At 40.4% G+C, this 15815-nt stretch overlaps 1 protein-coding gene across 5 annotated transcripts in view; it reads left to right on the top strand.

Annotated features, from left to right (window-relative positions):
- MCTP2 (multiple C2 and transmembrane domain containing 2) overlaps window positions 1-14289 on the top strand; it is a 244352-nt gene extending 230063 nt beyond the window's left edge. For all 5 annotated transcript variants that reach the window (XM_029952127.1, XM_029952125.1, XM_029952126.1 and 2 more), the window contains 3 exons: window positions 3856-3965; window positions 9854-9951; window positions 12140-14289. In XM_029952127.1, the coding sequence (XP_029807987.1) occupies window positions 3856-3965; window positions 9854-9951; window positions 12140-12208 (277 nt within the window). In that variant the 3' untranslated portion in view covers window positions 12209-14289. The remainder of the gene's footprint in view (window positions 1-3855; window positions 3966-9853; window positions 9952-12139) is intronic.
- The last annotated feature ends 1526 nt before the right edge of the window (window positions 14290-15815 follow it).

Raw genomic sequence — 15815 nt, 5'->3', positions numbered from 1 at the left:
TCATTTGTCTCATTACTGCCTGAGTCAGGGATTTCTTTCTTAGGAATTTAGAGAGTTCTCAAGTCAGGAAAACTAGAGAAGTCTGTGAAAATGTTTCACAAAGTGTTTGATTTTCAGATGGAAAGCTTAGATTTATCAGGATTAATTAACCTTGGGTGTTCGGTGGAAACTAACATAAGATGCTCCATGATAATAGAGGGAAGGTCTAGTAAGTTCTCGTATATTAGAGGTATTACAGAATAATGTCTTTGAATTAAGTCCTCAGTATGAACAGGGGTATTGAATAAATTAAGTGAGCAAAATATACTTTTGTATGTGTTCTAAAGTACCTGCCATAGGGGCAGTGAGAGGGCGCTTGAGCTGACTTTCTGAATTCAGATCCCAATTCTGCCACTTATGTGGAAGGTAAGTGATCTGGGGCCAATTATTTAACTTCTTTGACACTGAGTCCTCATTTGTAGAATGGGAGTCATAATTATTCCTACTTCATAACATTTTTGTAAGAATTAAAGGAATTAGTACCTATAAAGGACTCAGACCAGTGGATGGCATGCATTACTAGCATAAATATATTGACTATTATGGATATTATTTTTGGCAAACTGCCTTGACTTTCTTTTTCTGTGTCTTAAATTTAAAAATAATTTAGAAAGTGAATGTCCCCTAAAATTAAAATGCTCTCCACTAAAATTGTGAGTTGCTCAGGGGAAAACACAAGAGTTAACTGACTTGGCTGTTGGGAGAGCAAATCTGACAGGTGTTTGTGAGAGTGTCTGATACACATCTTCACTTCTAGTGCCTGTTACTAACACACATGACACATGACATGTTTGTACACATGCAGACAACTATTGAGATTTTTATAAGGATTACACTAATTGGGAAATAATCGACATCTTGATAAAATTTTAAGTTTTCTAATATAGTCTTCTGTCTATTTAGGTCATCTTGAATTTATTTCAGTCTTATTTTAGAGTTTTATATATAGAAGTTTGACACATTTTTGTGAGATATATTCCTAAGTACTTGATTTGTTTCATGGCATTTTAAATGGTATCTTCTTTTCAGATTTCATTTTTACTTGTTTGTTCCTGGCATATAGAAGTGAAATTAACTTTCCCACATTGACTTTGTATTTCTGAATTTTGGTAAACTTATCTTCATTTTTATCTGAAGATTATTATCCTTAATTTTCTATTGCATACGCATATTATCTAGGAATAATTGTTTATTTCTTATTTTTAATTTTTCTACATTTTCCTATATTTTCTAATTTTATGGTAGAATAGAAATGGCAGGGGTGAACACTCTTTTCTCCTGTGTGATATCAGAGAAAAAGCTTTCACCATTTCATTCTAAAAATGATGTTTGCTATAGGGTTTTGTAATGATGTTTTATCAAATTAAGGAAGTTCACTTTTATTCATAGTTTACTAAGAGTTTTTATCATGAATGTGAGTTGAGTTTATTCAAGCGTTTCTTCTGCATTCACTGAGATGATGTTTTCTTTTCTCTCATTTATTTTTGTTAATGTGGTCTATTATTGTGATTGACTTTCAAATGGTAAACCAGACTTTCACTTATGGAATAAACCCAACTTCATCATGCTATGTAATCTCTTTATATATTGCTGTATTTTATTTACTATTATAACTTTGCATAGGATTATTGCAGCTATCATCACTAATGAGATTTGATCTATAATTTTCTGTTATTGAAAATTCCTTATGGAGAGATTATTCTAGACTCATACAACAGGTGGAAGTGTTCTTCCTATCATTATCTGGAAGAGTTTGCATACTCCTGGTATCATTGCTTCCCTTTTTAAAAAAATTTTTTTATGTTTATTATTGATACAGAGAGAGAGCATGAGTGGGGGTGGGGCAGAGAGAGAGAGGGAGACACAGAATCTGAAGCAGGCTCCAGGCTCTGAGCTGTCAGCACAGAGCCCAACGCGGGGCTCGAACCCACAAACCCTAAGATCATGACCTGAGCTGAAGTCGGACGCTTTACTGACTGAGCCACCAAGGTGCCCCTCATTGCTTCCTTTAAGATTTTCTAGAATTTGCTGGTAAAGCACCTGAGCCTGGAGTTTTCTTTTGGGAAAGGTATTCATTGAATATTCAGTTTTTGTAAAATATATGTATGTGTTTAGCCATTCTGATCTCACATCTGTTTCTATACATGGTCATTTTCTGGATTTTCCCTATTTTGTTTAAATTTTCTACTTTTTGATACAAATGTGTTAATAAAATCCTCTTATTGGATAAAAATCCTATCTTTAATGTCAGTAGGGTCTATAGCTTTGTCTACTTTCTTATGCTTGATGTTAATTTTGTTTAATCTTCTTTCTTGATGGGTATTAATCAATTATGTTAGTCTTTAGAAAGAACTATCACTGGCCTTTGTTAATCATACCTGTTAACCTGTTTTCTTTTTCATTATTAGTACCCTTATTTTTTTTCTTTCTTCCTTTTATTTTCCTTGGGATTTATGTAGTATTTTTTTTCTAACTCTTTATCTTTTTTTTATGATTTTAATTTATTTTTGAGAGACAGAGATAGCTCGAGCAGGGGAGGGTCAGAGAGGGAGGAAGACACAGAATCCAAAGCAGGCTCCAGGCTCTGAACTGCCAGCACAGAGCCCGACATGGGGCTCAAACCCATGAACCCTGACATCATGACCTGAGCTGAAGCTGGACGCTTAACTGACTGAGCCACCCAGGCACTCCTCTAACTCTTTTTCAATTTTTCTAATTTTCCTAACATTTAAAGAGCATTTAAAGTTCTACAATTGCCTATAAGCACAACTTTAGCTCCAGGCCAGACATTTTGGTGATGATATTTTCATTATCACTCAAGTTTTAGTAAAACCTCTTTTTTTTTCTTCTGTTTTTATGTCTTCCTTGGCCAAGAAGCATATTGCTAATTTCCAAGTGTATCGAGATTTTTTGGTTTTCTTTTTGTTCCTGGTTTCGAATTTAATTGCTCTATGGTCAGCAAATATTGATTGAGAGCATGTTCTACTTTTGTAAATTTTCCCATGTCAGCTTGAAAAGGTTATCTAGTATATTGTTCTGTAATTATATATTCATTGGTTAAATTTGTTAATTACATTCAATGTTTTACATTCTGATTTTTTTCTTTGTTTGGGCTTCCTGTATCAATTATGTGGAGATGTGTGTGAAAGCTTTCCACTGTGGATCTATTTCTCCTTGTAGCTTGGTCAGTTTTTGCCTTCTCTGTTCCAAAGCTATGTGAAGTGGGTTGTACATATTAAAATTGTTGTAGTTTCCTGGTGAATTAGATTGTGAAACAGTTGGAAGTGATGTATTTACCTCTAAACAATAAGTGAAATTTTGCCTTAGTATCTTAACTAATATTAATATGACTATACACTTCCCACTTATCAGTTTCCTCATAATAGATCTTTTCCTATTATTTTCTGTTTATGACTTAAATATCTTTTATGTTTCTGACAATCACTAACTTTTAATTATAGTTTATAGTCCATTCAGATTTAATGTGGTTACTGATATATTTAGATTTAAATCTGTGGTTTTTAGGGGCTACTGGGTGGCTTAGTTGGTTACGTGTCCGACTTTGTTCAGGTCATGATCTTATCATTTGCGGGTTCAAGCCTCACATGGGGCTCTGTTCTAACAGCTCAGAGCCTGGAGCCTGCTTCGGATTCTGTGTCTCCCTCTCTCTCTGCCCCTCCCCTGCTTGTGCCCTGTCCCTCTCTGTCTCTTAAAAAATAAAATAAAATAAAACATTACAAAAAATAAACATGGCCAGATGAATGTATAGCTGTGCTAGACATGTGAGAAAATGACATCTTTGTGGTTTGTCTGCAGCACATTTAACTGGACGGTCCCCTTCCTTTCCTTCCTGGCCTGTCTGATCCTGGCAGTGGCCACTGTCACTTTGTATTTTATTCCACTCCGGTACATCGTTTTAATCTGGGGTAAGTTTGGCATGGTCTTTTTGCAAGCAGTCAATTTCAGGTAAGAACCAGTTACTCATTTGTAAAGTGGGACTATAAACTTTAAATGTGCTCTTGCTGGCAGTTAAACATGAGATTAAGGAAGGCATTTGGGGAACCAAAAACTTCCAGGACCTCCCAGAAAAGGCCAATTGCGTGAACAATCAGCATAGATATTTATAGACCTCTTGCATAATTGCAATCAAATAAAAATGTGATTGTGCATGTGGTTTCCCTTTGGGCTTTCATAGTCATAAATACTCTTGAATCATATATTGCTGGGGCCCAGTTAACTTTCAGGAAACACTGTTATTCAAACAGTGAGCAAACACCTGCATCTCGCCCTTTCCATAATGTAAAAGTAGGTCTGGCCCCTGCCAGGTTGCCTCTGACACTTCATCTCTCCTGGAGGAAAAATAACCTAACCCAATACTTAAATCCAGAAGCAGCAGAGAGGAAGGGAGGTAGCTACTCCCTAACCCGGGCCTGATGGAAGAGGAAGCTATTATTTAGCAGGGTAAATGGTGTGCCTATATAACGTGTAGCTGATTTATGAAAGGAGAAACAAAAATCACAAACTCGAAATAAATGTCATGACTTGACTTACTGCTCCAACTAGCAGCTGGACAAAATATAAGCAGCTTTGTGAATATTTGTGTCTGTCGCTGGGTGGGCTCTGGGGTGATAGAAGGAGGGTGCATTACAGTCAATTAATTGTCGGAGAAGCAATCAACCCTTTTCCGTAAGAGTCTGCCCGTCGTCATGTTCTATTACTTCGCTCCTAGACGAGTGCTGAGTTCTCGGTCATAGCCACCCCTTTCCAGGGATCCTCAGATGTTAAGATGTTCAGAGAAGTTACAAATACAAGTGACTGCCTTAAGATGCATTCATCTTTAAGCAAAAGCGGAGAGTCTGCAAATGTCAGATAAAAACCTACAACCTTTCTAAAACCATTAAATGTAGACCTTTTCGAAGAGAACCCACAGGAGTAGGATCCTGCTGATGAGGAAAGCCAAATGTAGGCATTCTGAATTGGGAAAAGTCATTGAAAAAATATAATAATTTATAAAACTCCAGAAATTTTGATAGAGCATAATCCACTGGTCCTGTGTGTTGTCTAGGAAGTGAAAATCCCATATAAAGAAGTATCTCTCTTTTATTGCAAGCCTGAGAAACAAAAAAGATATTCTGATTTCCCTCTTTAGGGGTCTGTGATAAGCCTTGATGGCTTTCACTCTTGGGGAAAGTCTTCTAGTCATTCTTCGTTTTTGTGTTTGTTTCTCTGTTTTGCAGCAATGCTAGCACATTGGTCCACAGACCCTTAGAAAGAGAGCGCGGAGCTCTTCATGTCCATTGATCAAAAAGGAGCATTTTGTAAAAGTATTTCCCAGAATACATTCTGTACTAAATGTTATCTATATAGACTGAATAATCTCACTCTTTCTTAATTGCTTTTAATTAAGAATGAGTTCCCAAATCCATTTAAAACCCAGATCTTAAAACTGTTGTCTGACCCTAACCAAAACATGATTCAAACTTACTACAATTATTTGGCCAATATTCTGTTCATTTTTAAGTCAGTGTCAGCTGAATGCATGGTCAGCTTGTCAAACCCTGTTTCTCCTGATTTCCTAATCATTCTAGAACACACTTGATTTGCTTTTCTGCATCTTTCCCTCCACAAAGAAGATGAGGCTGTATCTGCTCCTGCAGTTGTCAGTTTGGGAATTCCAGTCCCTCTTTTTGTTTACTGAAAATTGCTTTGACTTCTGATCTTATCCTCTGAGATCTTGGCAGCTCTCCACCACCAAAGTTTTGCATCAAATCAATAAGATATTGCTGTTTTATAATTGTGATTATAGATGACATTGTTGAATAGCATGGAGTTTATTATGTTCTCCTGAGCTGACAGAGTAACCCTTTGTGCTTTGCCTTCTGTGTCTGGTCCTTTAGTTTTACATTCTAGACAGAGGTTTATAGTTCATTGTTGAGTTTACCATGTATGATGTAGTCAAAAGCCTTGCAATCCACACAGGATCGATTGCCTCATTGAGTAAAACGTGTCATGGCATCCTGGAGCACACTCTACAATTCTATTGTCTTTTCCAAGACAAATTAGTTATTTGCTAACATGGACCCAGAACATTCCTTTGCACCCTCTCCTCTGTGATTGTATCCTTCTCAGAGTCTTTCCCACGTAGAAGATCACTGCATAGGTCTTAAATTTCTACTGTTCCTTTTAACTGTATTAAGGATTGGAAGATGATTTCTTATTCAAAGTTATGTATTTGTTTTCATTGAGTCCTAAAAGTGGTGAGTAAGATCCTAAAATTTTTTATTTTATTTTTTTTTGGTCCAATGTTTTTAACCCTTTGGAACAAATTTATTTAACTGTATTTTCTCTATCTCCATATTCTATACATCAAATAATATGCTTGTAGAACTAATTCTGAAGTACAGGAATTACTGAAAGCAGCCTAATTTCATCATAGCTATAAGGAACATCCCTTGACTCTCCAACTTCATTGTAAGGTTTTGAAGGGTGAGACATTTTTCTTTCCTCTTCAGCCTGTTATTCCTAGTGAAGCTACATAGAGGCGGTAGATCTTGAACAAGTACTTGACAAGTATTTAATGAATGGATGAGTCTGCATTTCATAGCTGTGATCTACATAATGGCATTTCTTTGGAGCCCATCACCCACCTCTCCCATCCAAGTACTAACCAGGCCCGACCCTGCTTAGCTTCTGAGATCTGATGAGATCGGGTGTGTTCAGGGTGGTATGGCCATAGACTTTCAGGGTGGTATGGCTGTAAACAACCACCCACCTCTCTAGTGTGGGAGTATAGGTTTTGAAAATTATGTGAGAAGTGATTTAAGGGGGATAGTTGAAAATTTCTTAAGGAAACCATATCTCCTGAATTGTGATCACTTATTTGATGTATTTCTAGGAGGCAAGGAATTTCTTAGGGTCAGATCCCAAGTGAGTTTTCTGTCCCCTTTGAAAGGTTTTTCATATTCCTTCCAGTCTGTTGACATCATAGACACTGGAGTTCTGGTGTGAGGTACTTCTGTTGTTCCAAGGTGGATATGAACTACCAAGCTAGATTTTGAGCTTCTTGAAAGAAGGACCCATGAGTCATTCAGATTTGTGTCTCTGTTTGTGGTAACACGTTGTCTTTTTGGTGGCGAGCACTTAGTGTTGGATACATGTGCAAGCAAGAACCCTCAACCTCACCTCACCCACTCCTACTGATGTATCAAAGTCAAGGCTACGTCCCATTCACTCATATAAGTATCTAAAAATTAGTGTTAAAATTCACTTGCAGGTCCTTATTTACCTGTGGCCACACGTGCAAAGCAGGCATCCAATTTTTCCAACTTTCTTCAAGCGATTTTTTTGTTTTTGTTTTTCCTGGTGATCTCATTCCACTCCAGTGATCTGTTCACTCTGTGGTCCAGACCACTAAGTGATAGTGTCTTTGCCAAATGTTATCCCTCGGTATTTGGATCCCACATTTTTCATGGACTATAAAATTAAAATTTCACAGCAGACATACCCTCTGCCTATCTGTATTTAGGTTAAAAAATCAAAACGTGTGTCGATCATGCTACTGATAAAGGTACAACTTCCAAATTTGGAATGCCTCATAGTATAACGATTCTTCTCTTACTGCCCCCTCTGGGTTTTGGCTTGTTGGTATCTGGAGTAATGATGGTAGCCCCTTCATTGTTACAGAATTTCAGATTACAGAATCTTCTAGTTTGTTTTGTCCAACATAATTTTGCCCTCAACCTAGGAAACTATATATATATATGCATATATATGCATATGTATATATATATATACACACATATATATACAATAGGACAGATCTTTATTACTCAGAGTTTAGTGTAAGTAGTCTGAGGCACAGAAAGGTTAAGTGCTTTGTCTGCAACCATGCAGCTAACCCATGGTAATGCCGGAGCTGGGGCCCAGACATTGCTGTTCCATGACCCTTGTTCCTTGCCCTCAGTAATGACCCAGGAGTCGATGACCCCCTGTTAACACTTGGGTGTGCTCATGTAGTAGATAGTACTGTGGAATTACTGACATTTGATGGCTTTACAAAATAAGGTGTGCTTTTGCAGCGTGCAATCTCAGCACCTTATAATTTCTATCCTAAGTTTTTGAAACAGACAGTCTCAGTGCATTGTGGGGCTACTTCTGCCCTTATTGGTGCGTTTGAGCTACTGTGCAGGTTTATAATCTTCTCAGTGACTAAGAATGCAGTGTTTTGATCGGCTGTGATATTATCCCTGCCTTGCTGCTCTTTGTAAAGACTCCAGATGCGCACACTATATATAATTAACAATAGAAGATATATCTTTTCTCAATACGTCTTTGTCTCCCTTCATCATTTCGCCTTGTCTGTTTTCTTTTGCCAAAAAGCCCATGCTACAATTAAGTGTCTTTAGAATAACACAGTGAGAGTATTTTAGTTTAAAGGAACTCGGGGAAATTTCAGCTAGCAACATGAAGCTTGCTATAGGGGTAGAAGGGAAGGAAGGCATAGTGGGGCTTTGACTTGAGAGGAAAAGGGTCCTTCACCAGAAGCCTTCCCTGCCCTGCCACCGAGCCACCATGAACAATGGCCGGCTCCCATTTGCAAAGCAGATGTAAATGTGACCCTGTAAGGAGCTGGAGGTCAGTGTTGTGTCAGATACCAAGTCACTCAGGAAGTTCAGTCCTTAGGTGAAAGCAAAATAATGTTTAATGAAGTAAAACATCAAAGTGTGTATGTGTCGGGGAAGACTTGGGGCAAACGTCAGGGCCCGTCTAAGGTGAAAATTCATTCGGCATCGCGGGGATGGTCGAGGCCTTCAGCTACAAGCTTTGTGGAACCAGCCCTCTGCGGCAAAGCTCTGGAAGTCCGCCACCTGGTCTTTGTGCTTTTGAAAACTCAGCAGGGCATGGAAAAGAGTTGACCTCTGGTGAAGAGACAGCAGCTGATGTGCTCTTACAGCAGCTCTGAGGAGCAGAATAGGAGAGTGAGGAGGTTGAGAGTGAGGAGGCATCCCTCTGGAGAAGAAATCACAGGCAGAACTTGCCCCTGGGCCTGCCTGGGCACCCAAGGTGTAGCCTTCAAAGACCGCTTGCAGGTTGACCCTCCTCTAATTACTGCTGTCCCCTGCCTAAATTAGCAGGGACTCCATTGACTAGACAAACCCACGCGCAGCGTTGCTGTCCGTAAATTAAGTTAGCAACCATCGCAAGATAACTTCCAGTAATAGCTTTTCACAGTTTCCTGTAGCATCAAAGTTACAATCAACATGTCAGGTTCTGTTCTGCAGGGAGAGGAGAGAAACCAGTGAAAATGAGTCGGAGTAGGGGAGAGAGATTTCCGCAGCAGTTTTCTTTTTAACAACAAAAAGGCAACTCCCGCCCTTCCACCTCCCACTGCTACGTGTGGTCCAGAGCCCCCAAGCAGAGACTTGTTTGGGCTAATGAAGGCCTTTTCCCATCTGGGATGTTTGTTTTCTTAGCAGAGGAGGCTGTTAATCAGTGTAGTCCAAAAAAGCCAATGAGTTCCACTGTTTTCACGAGTGGCTCTGCCGCCTGCTGCTGAAATTATAATGGGATTTTCACAGTCGAAGAAGGCAACGCTGCTGTCCAACAGAACCCTCCCCTCCCTTGCTTCAGGACCAGGCATTTGTGAATGATTTCATATGCCAGCAACGAGTGTGTGACTTGAGGTCTAGTCATTGTTTTACACTAATTTTTACTTGTGAATGTCCCTCTCTCCCCCCAGTCAGGAGAGGTTTTAAAGACAGACAGATGGACACACCGACAGAAAAAGAGATCTACTCGTGTTTCTATTTTTCAGGCATAAATAAATTTACTAAGAAGCTTCGAAATCCCTATGCCATCGACAATAACGAGCTGTTAGACTTCCTCTCCAGGGTACCGTCTGATGTTCAAAAGGTACGTAATGAACGGCCACCACCAGTGGCGACCCCAGCCCTGAAGGCTGGCCAGCCCCCGAGCCAGAGGAGCACAGGGCTGTGCTTGTGTAATTGAGATAACGAATCAGAAAATCCTTAAAGCGGCCTGGCTTGTGGGGAGGTAGCAAGGAAACCTTTGTCCTGCGCCTGAGATGATTACGGAAAATTACCCCGCCAAAGAGCTACTTAAGAATGATCTAGAACTCCCACTGTGTGGGCATAGTGCGACAGTGTTCGTATGTTTTGTCATCACTTGCCTCCCTGAAGAGGATAAGATGGGCTCAGTGAGTGGGAAAATGGGAGAACCCAAGCTGGGGGCTTCTTACTGCTCCCCTCTTCCAGACGGCAGGCGTTTTAGGGGATTATTTTTCATTTTTTATTCTTGCTTCCGCCGATTATCTCCTAGGCTTCCCTTTTGTCCTTTCCCCTCTGAAGACTTAGGGATGCTGAGGGCAGAGCCCCCACTCATTCTCACACACATAGAGGCAGAGGTGGCATGTCATAATTGGTGATCAATCAGAAGTATTATTCACAGGTAATGGCCACTTAGTCCAGCGGCGTCGGGTTTCTTTGGATGCATTGAGATTAAGCAAGACAACGATACCAGAAAGTCTCATTGACTATCTGATCCAGGCCCCTGCTGATCAGGCTGCCATAAATCCAGAGGAAGGAAGGCAGGCAATGATTTCTCTAAAGGAGCATTGCGGCCACAGAATAGGTAGATGGGGAGACCACGGTAGGAAGTATCAATTCGAAGATCAAAGACACAGCCCTTTATTATCTGAGAGAGTCCAAATCACATATCGATTTGCATCTTTGGGCCATGGTCACATCATTGCTTCCCAGGCAGCTATGTGCAAATTGCAGTGACTCGGGGCTGAAAGCCCTAGAATTTGTTTCCCCTCTATTCTGAGTTCTAGAGATTAAAATAAACTCCGTGATGCTATTTTTCTTTAATCTCCATTTTATAATATAATTAGCTATTAACTGCATTCTGTGAATATGGTTACTTATTAACATTTGCATTACATGATTATAAAACAGTAACCAGACCCCTGTTTGTTTTGCATCGAAGATTGGCCGGTATGTCATCCACTGCTCCCTTCGGGGCCCCTCACAAAACACTCTAAGGAAAGGGTGCTTTTTTCCTGAATCTGCTTTTTACGAAGTGTAGCTCAACATATGTGATGGGGCATGATATCCTTGGGGAGTTTGGCACAAATGCTAAAAAACAGTGAGCACATGTGGTCCGTAATGCAATACTTCAAATCAAGCCATTCCGCCACCAGCCAATCAAAGCCCACATGCCAAAGCAATGCGATTGCAATGTACTGTCGCTTGAGTTGCAACGTGAGGGGGTCCCTGTATCCTTGAAGAAAGGAAGTCCCCATCAAGCACACCGCACCACAAGGGTTGTCTCCACATAGTCACAGTTGAGGCAGCCGCCCCTCAGAGCGGCCATCCAGTTGGGAGGTGACAGGAGTACAGAGCGACATAGTAAAAGAGCACTCGAGGCAGATCTACACTTTGCCAGTGAGATCCTCCCAATGTATCACCAAGAATGCTTTCTAATAACTCAATAGACAGTTTGCCACCGGGGACGCCACAAGCACTCAGGTTTATCACAGATGTTTTAGCCATTATATGGCAAATGAAGTTCATTGTTAAGAGTAATGTATTTAACTTTGTGGCCAGTATCAATTTCAACATTTTTTTTTGTCTCTCTGGCCAAATAAATGCATATCATTTGCAGAGAATTTTTTTCCCTCCAAGATTCTAGATATTTTTTAAAATGAATATTTCTTAGTAAGCTGCTGCATCGTATACAAAGATAAACATTCCCCAGAGGGAGTTACTAAGTGTTCTTGTGGTTGAACACGGCTCCAACGAGAAACTAAAATTGTCTGGCAGCACCGAGAGCAGGTAGAAATCCGTGCATCTCATTAGAAAAAAAAATCTGCTTTTAATATTTTGGTTTCAAGAAATGATGCATGACTTCTCAAATCCTTCCTGCAATTAATCCCTTCGTGTTCCTGTGTTTAGAAAATGATTCATTACCTTTGAACCTTTCTTCCTTCGCCTCGGTTTGTCCTCGGGGAGCCATTAACACACACTGGGGCCAGCTAGGGTTACCTAACCGCCGGCGGCCCTGCCGTTTGTTTTCACAGGTGCAGTACGCCGAACTGAGACCCTGTAGCAGCCAGAGTCCCCTTCGGAAGAAGCGCAGCGCCGTCTAGGACGCGCGCCAACATTGGACACCAGCCCTCGATTCCCCATCGGGTTGATTACACCAAGGCTATCTCTGTTTCACCCGCGGTCCCCATGATGTCATTTGGAAACGCGTGCTGTGTGGAGCCCTCCCTGGATTCTCCCCGCTCCCCCACGTGCACCGATGGGCAGCCTTGTGTGCACGTCCACGTGCATGGGTGTACCAGTTGCCCAGCAGGTTGGCCCCTCCAATGGAAAAAAGATCCAAAGACTGCGAAAGACCGATGCCCCTTCTCCAACAGAAGGGAAAGCAGGACTGCCAGGGGGCTGAATGGCTTCTTCGAGAACAGCCGGGATACCACCTGGATTCCAGAGGGGTTTTGAACTTGTTATCGGATGCCCTCGAGATTGTCCGGAAGATCCAGTCATGTCTACTCCCATCTGCGCACTCCTTGCAGATTATTGTTCATCGGAGTGCGTCGGTTTCTCTGAATAGCCATCATCTCCCGAAAAAGTATATATTATAAGTAGATTTTTTTTTTTATAATGACCAGGATTAGATCAAGTCTTTGGGATTCTTTCAGCCGTGATTAGTGAAGACAGATATGGAAGACTGTAGTCAACACCTCTGCGCTGGATGCCAGCGTGTTTCACCGTCCATTGCTGGCAATGGAAGGCCCCGTTAGGTCCGAAAGGACCACTCGTCCACGAAGTCAAGCCTTCACGAGAGTGTTTGTTGCCTTAAAAACGCCATTTCTTCTGACTTGACTTTGCATCTTTCCAAAATAAAATGTCAATATTATAGCTTCAGAAAGCAGGGGATGGATAAATGAATTCTGAAAGTATTTAGAAAGGTAAAGGCTGGGGAGCAAGGGACTAATTACTAATCAAGCTGCTCACCTGATAGTCGTAATCACTTCATTTGTCCGTGTTTTTGAGCAGAAAGTAAAAATAAGTTAGCAGTCCGAAATGGTCTTTTGTTCCTGAGCAAAATAAGCTACACGCAATCCATCTTTATCTCAGAACCCCATTCCTAGAGAAGCACCATCCCCAAATCCTGAAGTGTATCTGATGCCTAAGCCCCCATTTGACAGTACCCCCTCAAGTAAAAACCCCGATTTTCTGCATATATCAATGAATGCCAATATCTTTACGTTCAAATGATATTTAAGTTGTAAAGACTGTATTTTGTTGACACATTGTGCAGTTTTATATATATTATATATGTATACGTATTGTAAAGAAAAATCGAGGGGAAAAGGACCGGATTTAATAGTGAGTTTTGTTATTTTTTTTTCCCCTCTCTGGGTTGTAATTTAATAATCTTCAAACAAAATGTTTATGAAAAATGCCAAAGATTCTAAACCTTATCATCCCGTGTCTGTTTTTCTTCATATTATATCTTCCTGGGTTTCTTTCTGGCTGAGCCAGATTTCTGCATGATTTGATTTGCTTCAAGTTAATGAAGCTGGCTGGAAAAGAGCCTTGCAGAAATTGTAAAAGCTCCAGTAAATCTCTTAGTTGTACATACAATAGATATCCAAGAACCTCTTTTGTGAAACCAGTTACTCAATCTTCTGTGTAAACAATGCCTCATTGTCTCGCTCCCAACTATCATGTAGTTTATCACAGTCTGTCATTTTGTAACGACCTCAGTCAGACATTTTTAAACAGACATGTGAGATCTGATCAGTCATTTGAATGAAAACTTTCAGCAAGCAAAATAACCCCTTATTTATTTAAAACTAGAACCGATACTTTATCGTTGTTCATTTTGCTATATCCGGTTTCAAAATGACGTAATTTATCCCACAAGAAGCCATCAGTAGGTACCCTTCTCCTCTCTGTAGCCCAACAGGAATTCTGAGCATTAAGTTTAGGACACAGATGGCAGCTGGAATTCGGGACCGAATCAACCTTTAATAAATTGTAAATGGAAAACAATTGTTAATTGATTGAGGAGACTTTGAAGGTTCAAAATGTTAGCAGTGAGGGGAATGTGAGGATGTGTATAAATAACCAAACTCAGAAGAAAGATTCCAGAATGCTTTAGATAAAATGTATGGATTGTGGATTCACAGTATGATCATTAAAGAGAATTTAGTAGGAATGTTGAAGTTTAGCCGAGTGTTCCTGGTCCTCTTCTCAAACTTCACACTCCCGTTTCCAGCCCTGCCTGGACATCTTAAAGACATCTATTTTTCAGTGGGTCAGAAACTCTGTTATTTCTCACTCGATGTGCTCGGGACACTTAAGGGCATAGTCTCCTTCTAATTTCCTTGTTTCCCTTCCTGGCTCTGGCGTCTTCTGGGCTGGGAGACTCTGGGCATCCCCTTTGTTGTCATCTGTGTTCCTTTACCCACCTCCCAACCTATAAATGTGTAGATCCAGTGTTGACTGACATGTTATCGTGTTCATTTCTGATCACCACCTCCTAAGCGAAGACCTTCATAGCCTCTCACGAGTCACGGCGATTACCTTATGCCAGATGAATCCTCATTCCAACTGTTCTTTTCACTAGGAATACTTTCTCTCAGGTTTCTGAAATTCTACCTTTCTTTATTTTCTTTAAATGTTTGTTTATATTGAGAATGAGAGAGCATGAGTGGGGAAGAAGAGCAGAGAGAAGCAGAGAAAAAATCCCAAGCAGGCTCTGTGCTCAGTGAGATGCCCGATGCAGGGCTCAATCTCACAACTGTGAGATCATGACCTGAGCCATAATCAAGAGCCACCAACTGAGACACCCAGGTGCCCAAATTCTGTCCTCCTTTAAAAGCTTCAAATGCTTCCTGCCCCAAATAGACTTTCTTTCATTTCCTTGTCTGAATTGGATTCCACCCTTCTCTCTTGCACCCCCACATCTTGTATCTTTCTGGCATTTGCCATATTCTGCTGTAGCTCATATTTACCAGGGCTTTTGCCCTCAGCTGTCCTCCACTGGCTAGACCATCCTGTCTGGCACCTAATAGACACTCAGGAAATACAAGATTAATTGACTAAGTCATAGTCAACTTTTCTTCACTGCCCTTCCATGTAGACAGAGGGCTGAGCTGGGTAGATTAGCACGGTCTATCAGAGGAAGTAATTTCTTGCATTTGCGGCACAGCAAATGTTGTGTGATATTATTTATATGCTTGCCATGTCCACTATAAACTTTTAAATGATGTCTTATATGGGAGAAGTCATTATTACATATATATCACAGGAAAATATATTTGTGCATGGAAAAAAAAAAGCCTTTTGATTCTTTTTCGTGTCATTTATCATTTAATGAACATATATCAAATGCTGATGACCTACCTGAGCGAAACAGACTACATTCCCTTGGTAAAGCCAGACCGGAAACAGATACTTTTCAAAAGCGATGATGTTTGTTGATTCAAGTTTTAAAAAGAAGATTTTGGCTGCGGTGGGCAGATAACAATTATGAAGGTTCAAAGAAGAGCCGATCTGAGTAGTCTTGGTAAACTGATGGTAGTCTGAGCCTTCAGTAGTGTCCATGGGGAAAACTACAAGTAAAATTGTGAGATGGTCAGGAGAAAAATTGAGCAGGACTTATCAGTTGCTTGACTCTGGGTGAGAGAGAGAGTAGAGACAAAGATGGCACTCAGTCTTGCATTGTCAGCTCTGGGAAGA

Source organism: Suricata suricatta, chromosome 9 (genome assembly GCF_006229205.1).
Source record: "Suricata suricatta isolate VVHF042 chromosome 9, meerkat_22Aug2017_6uvM2_HiC, whole genome shotgun sequence".
In the NCBI taxonomy this organism is placed as follows: domain Eukaryota; kingdom Metazoa; phylum Chordata; class Mammalia; order Carnivora; family Herpestidae; genus Suricata; species Suricata suricatta.
Note: the sequence above shows the minus strand (reverse complement) of the source record. Positions and strands in the feature narration are given on the sequence as shown.